This window comes from Chlorocebus sabaeus, chromosome 1, assembly GCF_047675955.1.
Source record: "Chlorocebus sabaeus isolate Y175 chromosome 1, mChlSab1.0.hap1, whole genome shotgun sequence".
Taxonomy (NCBI): Eukaryota; Metazoa; Chordata; class Mammalia; order Primates; family Cercopithecidae; genus Chlorocebus; species Chlorocebus sabaeus.
The window spans coordinates 91,416,673-91,427,027 of record NC_132904.1 but is presented as its reverse complement, the minus strand read 5'-3'; the positions used below and the strand labels follow the sequence as shown (position 1 = coordinate 91,427,027).

At 47.7% G+C, this 10,355-nt stretch overlaps 1 protein-coding gene across 8 annotated transcripts in view; it reads right to left on the bottom strand.

Moving 5' to 3' along the window:
- Nucleotides 1–1,085: 1,085 nt before the first annotated feature.
- AMOTL1 (angiomotin like 1) overlaps nt 1,086–10,355 on the bottom strand; it is a 138,541-nt gene continuing 129,271 nt past the window's right edge. For all 8 annotated transcript variants that reach the window (XM_038005311.2, XM_008020572.3, XM_038005313.2 and 5 more), the window contains 2 exons: nt 8,152–8,427; nt 1,086–7,059 (listed from right to left, as the gene is read on the bottom strand). In XM_038005311.2, coding sequence (XP_037861239.1) covers nt 6,953–7,059; nt 8,152–8,427 — 383 coding nt within the window. In that variant the 3' untranslated portion in view covers nt 1,086–6,952. The remainder of the gene's footprint in view (nt 7,060–8,151; nt 8,428–10,355) is intronic.

Sequence of the window (10,355 nt, the reverse complement as noted above, 5' to 3'; positions counted from 1 at the left end):
GAGCTGCAAGGGTGCATCTTTACATGAATTGAGTCATATTTGCATGCACGCACAGAGATGGCCCTCCCTGCAGAGGACTCCTCGGGGTAGAAGCAGGACAGACAAGAAGCCAGGCAGACAGGAGCATGGGCTCTCCTGCCTCCCAGCATCCACCCACCTTGCACATGTAAGTGCCTTGGCTCTGCATCAGGTAGACCTGGGTTCAAATCCCCGCCCTGCCATCTTTTGCACATTACTTTCCTAAGGTTGTTTGAGTTTCAGTCTCCTGGGGTTTAAAGTGGGGATGATGACGAGGTTGTTGTGTGACTGAAGAAGATAATGCATATAAATCACACCGATGATTACTGGGGGGCTAGAGATGCGTCCTTCATGCTCCCCCAGAGCTCACATCAAGGAAGCTTTTCCTATGCTAGGGCTGGGGGTGGGTGAGGCGGAGAGAGGCCACTGAAAAGGCATGACCAGAGAATAAACAGCAGGCACCACCCTCTCTTAAACACAGTGATCCCGGGGAGGGGCCTTCATGTGGATATTCTCATGAGTCTTACTCTGTTCTGCTTCAGTCCCTGAGGCTCCTGGCCTGAATTTCACCCACTTACCATGTGACTCCTTTCTACCAAAGTCCCGCTTTTTTCTCCTGTGACCCCAAGATGCAAACATAACAGCTCCCATCTCCCATTTCCATCCTCAGGCTCAGAGGCATGGCTGACTCCAGGCTTCCTGGGTGAATTCCTGAGACAGAGCCAGTTTACAGTGATCATTTGCAGGCTCTGAATCGAAGAACCCCAAAAGTGGACACTCACATGTGATCAAAGTGGACAGCTAGGCCCACAGTCACCCTGTGTTTCCTTTCTCCTTATTTGTCTGGCGGAGCCGGGAGTGGGCGGACTGCAAGCTGCGGTGGTCTGGATGATTCATTTCCTCCTTAGAGTCAAGAGCTGCGTGTTGGTGTCAGCGTGAGGCCCACAAGCGGGGAGCCGAGGGCCTCTGAAGCAAAACACTAAGTGGATGACAACGAAATGAAACATTTATTGAGCACCAGTTTATAAGTTCTTTAAGGAAGAAAAGAGCAAGTGAGAGGGAAGAGCCATTTTGCCATTTCATCCATTTATTATGTACAATATTAAGGCACAAGTTTAAGCAGCAAAGAAGAGGAAAATCTTTGGCTGACCAACAGCATCAATATTTGCTGTGGGGGACAGGCAGTGTTCTTGGACTCCCCACACTGGTACACAGACCCATCTGGCTGTACGGCCACGTACACCACCCCTTAACACAGACTGGCAAAACGAAGATGCCAAACGTTACAGCCGGATACCAGCGTCTGCTGGGAAGAGCCCGGCACGAGCACGGCACACTGCCACCAAGCACAGCGACACACACACACAGAGTAGGTGGGAGGGCAGCGGCACTGGGACGGCTGAAACCGGTGCCCACGCTTGCCCTTGTTTCACAGAATTTTACACAATTCTGTAAGTGCTCATGGAGGAGGAGGCTCCCTGTTCCTCCTCAAAAGGAAAAAAACAAAACAAAACAAAACTTTGATTCAAATAAAACCAATGTGGATATATTTGCTTACATTCCATTTTGTAATAAATACTTACAGGTGTCTCTATGTGAACAGACTCCTAGGCACAATCACATGTAAACACAACACCGGGCATCCAGACTTTGGGAGTTGATATAAGAAAATGCTGTATATGTACTTCAATATAGAGGGAGCAGTATTCTAATTCTGTGAAGAAGCAAAGTTTCATGACAAAGAAACACCCCGGTCACATCATAACATGACAATAACATGCACTAAAGTAAACACAGTTTTACAGAATACCTACCAGATGTTTATATGAATGATTATGCACTTACGTCTGTAGTGTACACAGAGATGTGAACACATAGGAGGCATGGCAAGAGAATTGATTTTTAAAATCGGTGTGCTAATGAGGACGGTCCTCCCTTGAAGCGGACACTTTGAGAGGCTCTGAGTCTAAAAACTCATTCCAAGAAATTTCTTAGGGATTTTTTTTAGAGACAAAAATGGTGTAACTTACCTTAATTGCCATCTTTATTCATCCAACTGTGCTATCAAGTACTTGAGATTATTTCCAGAACTTAAATCCATCCTCAAAGGAGGAGGATTTCTCATCTCTAAGGGGAAACCAAAGGAACGCTACAAGCCCCGAAGGCCGTTCTGGTAGAAGAGTTCCCAAGATCTTTTTACTTGGCAGCACTATAGTCAATCAGCACATAGTCTCCCAAAAGACACCTTCTAAGGAGGGCGGGGTGAGATGAAACACTTTGATCTTCTGTATGTTAAGAAAAGAAATTCCCACAAACAACCCTATAGTCATACCTCATATGTACGCACTCACTTATACACATGTCTTTATATATCATTAAATTACTAAGTGAGAAAAGGGTATACTACTTAAGAGAAAGAGGAAACACTGCTCGTTTGTTCCAGGAGAAATTCACTTACTGAAATGCTAACTTTTGTATTTCCCCAGCCGACCAATTTCTGGTAACGTCTTAATTACTTTGCCTATCTCCCATGGAGCCACAAGTCAGAGGCAAACTCATTAAACAATCGTCACATCTAATGAAGACATTTTAAACACTTTAATTACTTAAACAACAAGAAAAGAAACATTTACAAAGCATATACCAAGGCTGTCTCAGGTTTTAGGATGTGGAGAAGCCAGTGGTAGGCTGGATACTCTCTGGCTACTTAAAACCTTACCCATTTAAGAACATTTGTGGGATCCCACTGACCATGGCCATGGTACTCCTTTGCTTAAAAGGAGTGCAAGATCATTCAGGGAACACAGAGAAGCATGCTCCACTTACTCCAGTGTGGACACGGGGCAATACTCTGGTTTTGAAAAACACATCTCTTTGCTCAGCATAACTCCCTGCAGTGAAAACATGAGCCCCCTGCCTCAAAAGCTCTGATTATCCAATCTATTATCCACTGCTTCTTAGGTCCCCAGCCTCACCTGAGGTCTGTTTCCCTAAGTCTCTGGGACTCAGGCCAGTGGGGAGGAAGAATTTCCCACTCTCTCAGCACCTGGCATGAAGGTGCTACAGCCACCGCATCATGAAGGTGCACACCCAGGTGAGAACAAACAAGAGGAATGACTGGCTGCTCTGCACGGAGCATTCTGAGCACCTCCTTCCTGAAGCACTGACTTCTGTGTTCCGGGTTCAGAACTAATTTGGTGCAACTGTTTTGGTATCCATGCCAAGCCTTGTGGAGTCAAACTCATACATGAGTGCCAAAGAGCAACCCCAGAGGACTGCACCCAGAATGGGCTCCCATTGCCTGCTCTCCCAACCAAAGCCTGAGGGGGGCCAAGGCAGCCCTGCCCTGCGTGCATGGTTAGAACATGCTGAACTCCACAGTGCCATTGGCTGCCAGCCTCTGGGAGGCAGAGAAAGTGCTGAGAGAAGAAAATGCTAAGAAAGGGTTCTGCACATGCTCTGAAAGTTTTGGAAAATAATGTGTTTTTCCTGGCAGCATAGCTATATGGACCTGCAGACAGGAATAGTTCTTAGGTACAGAGGCATCTACTTAGTGAAACTCTGGCGTCAGAGACCTGACTCCAACTTCTCCAATTCCATATACTCTCCTGGCAGCACACAGAAACTGCCAGACAACACAGTCAAAGGTGAAGCAGAACAATGCTGGAATACCTTCCTGTGAAGCCCAAGCCTCTTCCCTTCACCCTGAGACAGGACCCTCAAATTCTATAATTAGGCTCCACTGGGAAAGTTTGAAGTCCAGGTCTCTGCAAAGTGCAGAAGTATTTTTTAGGTATAGTTTGGAGCTGTGCTTTTGGTGGAACACAGTAATGTCCATCTATGCCTGGCATTTATAGGTGATTCTAGGAGTTCTGGGCTTAGTCCTATTTCTTAGGCTCTGAGATGTGTGAGAGCTGTGTGTGTGTGCACCCACATAGGTACATGTGCACACGCACATCACAGACAGGGATAGAGACTGCCAAGATGCAGCGCCGCATGTTAGAGGCTGTACAGCCATGGTCTACGCGCAGCGCCTCTCCAAACTTTGTTTTAAATCATCCTGGCTTCTCCTGGCTGTGAGATTTCAGGAAGGGACTTAACCTCTCTGAGCCCATTTCCTCATCTGTGAAATCAGAATAATAAACTCACCCCCTGTACTCCAGATGGGTGGAGGACTAATTAAAAGGTACTTGCCACACTGTTTGCATACAGTTGGCGCTAGAAAATATAGTTGCATTATTTTTCTGAAAACCTGTTTGAGATATTGTAAGCTGCCCAGAACTCAGAGCAGGTGCTCAGTATATGGCCGGACATCAGGAAAGCTCTAATGATGAAAGTATTTAGTGCCCTGGCTTGGCAGGAAATTTCCCACAGAAGGCGGCATTTTAAAGCTATAGATCCCCTTCTTAAGGAAGAGTCTTAGTAGGTTAAGAGAAAAAAAAATGTTGTCAAAGTCCACAATACAACGCAGTTGAAGCCCTGAAACATGGCCATGTGTCCATTTGTATTCTGACAATGAAAACACTTGGCAGCTCAGGCGGACCTTGAAAAGCAAGCAAGTCTGACACCTGACTGGGGCAAGGAGGTGTCTGGGGCATGAAGACCAGGCTTCGGGAGAAACGGCTGGGTCTCTCACTCTAACCTATGTCTAAGGGAGGCAGCCCAAGTTTGGGGTGGCCTAGACCTGATGGTAGGGGCTGGCAGAGCTGACTTACCTTCCTATCTCTAGACATTTTACTTTCTGGTCCATCCCCAACATACACTGAGGTCAAAATGTCCTTAAGAGAGTTAGTTGCCATCTCCTAACCTCATCTCCTACGAAATGTGGTGGGAACAGAGATTAGGAAGGGATCTCTATGCCCTCTCCCCACCCATGTCCATCCTCAATCCTTTCCCCCATGGATGAGGCCTCCTGTGCCCTCTTCTCACACCTTAGGACATGGGGCGAGCTCAATGCTCAGCCTCTCAGAGCTCCTCAGTTTCCCCATCTGCACAACATGTACTCCGATGCTCAGTGAGAGACCAGAGGAGGTGATGAGCAAGTGGCACAATGTGCAGTGCCTATGGCAAAGCAGAGCTCCAGAGGGCCAGTTCCCACTCCTCTGTCATACTGGGTGGCACAGAGGCTGGCCAAAGCCACTGATTTCTTCCCTCCCCTCTCCAGCCTACACCTCTCGTCTTCCTTCTATCACCTCAATCTGGGGAGGCTATAACTTCACCAGCGTTACACACCCAAGACCAGTCCTAAAATAAGCTACCCGAGCAATGTTTCCTGAGGAGCACTGTCTTGAGTGTTTCATTTAGAAGGTACTTGGAAAAGGTACCCCCCTTTCTTTCTTCCTCTAGGCAAGCATGAGGAAAGGGAACTGGGAAAACACCAATCCAGCTGACCTGGAGGGACAAAAACATCAGGACCCCACAGGAGCATCTCTCTGATGGCCTGATGAGCTTCTCCTCTTTTCTAATCCAGCATCTCCTAGATTTGTAAAGGAAGCCAGTGTCAGAAGAGTTGAATATGCAATGTCACAGCAGAGGTCTAAGGGACCTGCCACCTAACACACGCCTGCCTCTTTTCCATGGCACTTCTGTCTCACTTTGAATAAACTGCTTCAAAACTGAAATCCTGAAAAGCCTGACAACACTGTATAGACACTGGCCTGGTAGGTTACAAAAGAAGTTCGCAACAGAGGCAAGCTAGTGCCATGGAGGTCTGGGTGCTGATCGAGAGCAAGCAGAGGCATGTGCAGGGGTGGAAAGAGTGTGAATACGCTCATGAGCCTCAATACAAGAAGGTATATGGGAGCTGGTGGGATTCTGGAAACCACTGAGGCAACTGTCTGTAAATTGTCATCTGTTTCCTGGAGTGCTGTCCTAAGTCTTCCCCAACAGAGCAATGGAGTTTGGAAATGTCAAGCTCCTTGCAAGAGAGCCAATGTGAGAGACAAAAAAGCAAGTGCCACGATCTTAATGCAAGATGTCACAGGGACCCATGGAATCTCCTGCCTCCTCAAAGCTTGCTTAGTTCACAGTCAGAATGAGATTCACAGATGCAACCCAGCTATGCAAAGGTGAAGCAGCCAGGAAGCAACACATGGCTTTGTCCTACTGGTCACTATCAAACAAGCAGGAATGATGACAGTTCAGGTACTGCTCTCATAAATCCCATACCTAAGGAATCCTGCTATGTCTTATTAAAAACAAAAACAAATGAAGGAACAACAAAAAATTAAAGACCGTAAAGCAGAGACAGAGATGAACTCAGAAGTTAGGATGGATGAGGACTGAGATCATAATCCATCCTGCTTAGAAAATACTGCAGAATTCAGAAAAGCTAAGAAACCCAATCATCTCTTGAAAATCCAAACCAAACAGGTAATTAGGTGAATACCAGCTTTCATATCCCCCTCGCCCTCGATGCTTCTTCTCACTGCCACACTCACACACACGGGACACCCCATGGTTGGCACAAGTCACGCTGCATTATGCGAAGACAGGCTCTCAAGATTTCTTGGAGGCTCTTCTTAAACCAAACATGCTAAGAGGCAAAGAGAATGGGGGTATTCCAAGGAGGATCCACATTTGGGTTTATCTGTTTATAATCAGAGAATAGGGATACATAGACCCTCCCCAAGAGATACATTTTCTGTACAATGAAAAATTCAATTTCCTATTTCTTAACTTTGTTTGCAAACCTACACGCCTCTTGTCCCTTCCACCATGTGTAATAAAATCCATCGCATTCTCTTCTCTCTTCAGTCATGTAGGTCTCCTGTTTTTGTGTTTAACATTTATAAAATGTGTTCTTATGAGTCTGAAATCTTTATCAGTTCAAATCATTCCTGATTTCCCACTGCAACCTTCTAGGTCTTTCTTCTTTCTCTGCCACTTTCCTTGTTTGTCAATGCTCCGTTCTGAAATTCCACAGGGATGGCAGTTAGATGAGGACTTCCATCATCTCTCCGTCGGGGAACTCAGGCTTGTGCAGCAAGCTGCTGACCCGGCCTCTGTGGTCAGGCGACTTCCCATGGCCAGGAGAGTTCTCTGCCAAATAGAGGGGAGACATCAGCTGCCCATTCCTCAGGAGGGGCACAGGCTTTCCAGGCTCTCTAAAATGGACCCACGTCCAATACCACTGCACACCCAGGATTCCCACCACAGTGCATGTGAATGATCCAGCCCACAGTGGGAACACACAGAATGACTGGGCCAGGATTCAGACACAAATACAAACCAGGATGGTGATGGCAGAGGATTCAGAGGGTGAGGATGATAGTGGGACTCTGTACAGGGGCCCCTCACACCCTCTACTCAAAACTATCAGGTGCATATTCTGAGCCAGGCACTTTTTATATGTTCTCTGGCTTACTTGGAAAAGAATTACATCTTTAAAAAGTGACAACATTGTATTTACTTGTCTACTTTGAAAAGTGAAAATAAACAACCCCCTTGGAGGAAACAGTTAACTTAGGCCCCACAGAGGTCGCACCTCCTCAAAAGAATTCCTGAAAAGGGAGGTCCTCATGACCATGATTAGCACAAGGCCAGGTTTATTCTTACCCAGGACACTTCGGGTCTCACTGCAAAGCTCACCTCTCCCAAGCTGTCTTCCCTTAGATATTTTAAGCAGCTCGTTAGTCCTGGCCCAAGTGCTGTGCCACAAGTTAACCGACTCTGCGGGTCAATCTACCTTCTCCTTCCATCACGATGTCCTCCACTGAGGCCAGAATCCCTGGCAAGTCAGAGCCCTGAAGGCAACAGTGAACTTGTGCCTTTGATGTACCTGGTACCTAATTCTGGCTCCCAAACATACTAGAGGGCATTCAGTCCCTCAGAGGGTCTGCTGTCACTCCTTCCGGGGAAGGGTTGGTTAAAAAGCAGGCACTGCCAGGGTAGTCTCGAGCTCTGCACTCATTTCAAATAGTAATAAACTAGATGTGTCTATATGCATATTTAGTCCCATAATAAGAAAGGGCACACATATCCTAAGTGCATTAGGATAGCCACACTCATAAACATCCCCACAGAGTAAGAGCTAATGGGTGCTCCTGCTTCCTCTCTAGCTCAACAAAAGATTCTCTTAGGCCAGACAGTTGCACAGTTTTCAGGGGCATCAAGGTGGGGTGGCCCACATACCCAGTTTCTCTGCGGTCCCTTTGGCCGCTGGGTGTTTCAGGACAGGGCTGGGAGCAGGGGTCGTGCTCAGCCGGCCACGGCTGGGGAGGGAGGCCATGCTGGGCCAGAAGAGCTCGGCACTCTTGTCGGTCTGTGTGCTGCTGTCCTTGCTGCCCGTCTTGGCGTGGGCACTGCTGGCTGCCGTCGTGGAGACTGTGGAGGACAGTGCTGAGGTGGGTGGGGGTGGCAGCAGTGGGGCAGATGCGTGTTCATGGTGCTCCTTCCCCAGCAGCAATCCTGAGGGCAGAGAACAGATTTTCAACGACATTCTTTTTTTTTTCCTTTTTTTTTTTAAATCTAGTCTTGGAGGTCTGTTCCTTGTTGACTGATGACTGCTTCATTCATTCATTCATTGATTCATCCCCCAAGCATTTAATAAACACTTATTACAAGCCTGATAAAATAACAAACACTGAGAGAATAAAAAATGAAAGACCTAGTCCCCTTCCTAAAAAATTGTAGGTTTTCTTTTTGGAGTGGAGAAGTAGTTGTCAGGTAAACTGATTATAATTTAATACACAAACTGTAGGATACAATTAATCACAGGGTGGTATGGACGAACAGAGAAGTGCCTAATTGCCAGCAGGAGGGATAGGGAGGTTCCTGCAAGGCTTTGTAGAGACCATGCTTGCTGTCCCCAACGTGGCCCAGAAGGGCTGGCCAGAAGCGTGGCAGTGTGCTTAAGAAAAACTACAGGCTTCCCTGGTCCTAGACATGTTCCCATTGGCTTGCTGCTCTTCTGAATAGTTCACAATTCCACCCTACTCCTCATAATGGATAGATGCTCCCCTACAGGCTTGGGTTCAAAGATAAACATGCTACCTGCACATTTCTGCAGTGGAACTGTAGCCTCCCAGAAGCAGAAAGCCAGCCAGCCAGCCTCCTAGGAAAGGCCACTTAGCCCTCTCCTTAACCCCTTCCCCAAGAGGAGTGAGGCTGGGGTGGGGAAGAGGAGATGCTGGCTATGGAAATGGGAGGCGTGGTGTGCACAGGTGTCCATTTTCCTCGGAGCCTTCCTGGAAAGCTGGGTGGGAGGATAACTTTTTATTTTCAAATACAGCACACCTGCAGGAAAGTGCCAGCACCCTAGAACGCTAGCCTATAGAAAATGCGGCAAGCACAATCAAGTATTTGTCCTCTTATCTGGTTAGAGAGCCAGCAATTCATCAAGTCTCCTCGCCAGGGCTGTTTTAAGGTGCCCATTCAGAACTCAGGGCAGTTCAGTTTGTCGAGAGCAGTGCTTTTCAAAATGCAATGTGCATACCAATGACTTGGCTATATCGTTAAAAGCAAGACCGGATCCAGCAGGCAGGGCCTGGGATTCTGTATTTCTAAGAAGCTCCCCGATGGTGATGGTGCCGCTGGCCCACAGACCATGCTGAGCAGCAAAGGCCTTCACCTGTGCTTCCACATCACCTCACTTCATACTGCACGTCATTCCTGCGAGGCAGGCCTTATCCTGTCTTACAGAGAAAGAAATGGAAGCTCAGAAAAACTAACATCTCACAGCTAAGAAGCAGCAGAAATGGGACTCAAACCCAGCTGTGCCTGACTTGGAGTTCAACCTATGTTCTTTCCACTTCCTCGCCCAGCCTGTGGAAACTCCAGAGTCTGCAAGATGTCCTCGTAGGGAGTGACAGGCTGAGTAAGTCATTAGCCAGCTATAGCTCCTGGGAGCCCCTGGGCAATTGGGAAGGTATATGCTGTCACCTCCACCTCCTTCCAGAGCCCATCAGGCAAGCAATGGTGACAACATGTGGGGAACTGCACAGTCACCTATGAACCTGCCTCAGCCCCTGGGAGAGTCCCTCCCTGTGTTTGTGACACGTGGACACCAGTGACAACAACGAGGAGGAATATCAATGCAGGAAACACAGTAGCTCTTCCTTCAGACAAATCCTCCGGCTCCCAGGCCTGGTTTAGACATGCCAGGTCCTAGGGGATACAGGCACAGACACCAGAGATGCCTGCCTGGCTGCATGTCACAAACAGGGGACTCCCAGGGAGGTTTCTACCAGAGCTGAGCAAATTTTCAAACTCCTTGACCAGGCCTGTCTCAGCATTGCCTCCCGGCTCTCTTGCTGGGCTGGGAGCTAAATGTCCTTGGGACAGTCTTTGATGATCTCAGCTGCCGTGTCTTCTTTGAAGTGTATTTCCTTTGGGGG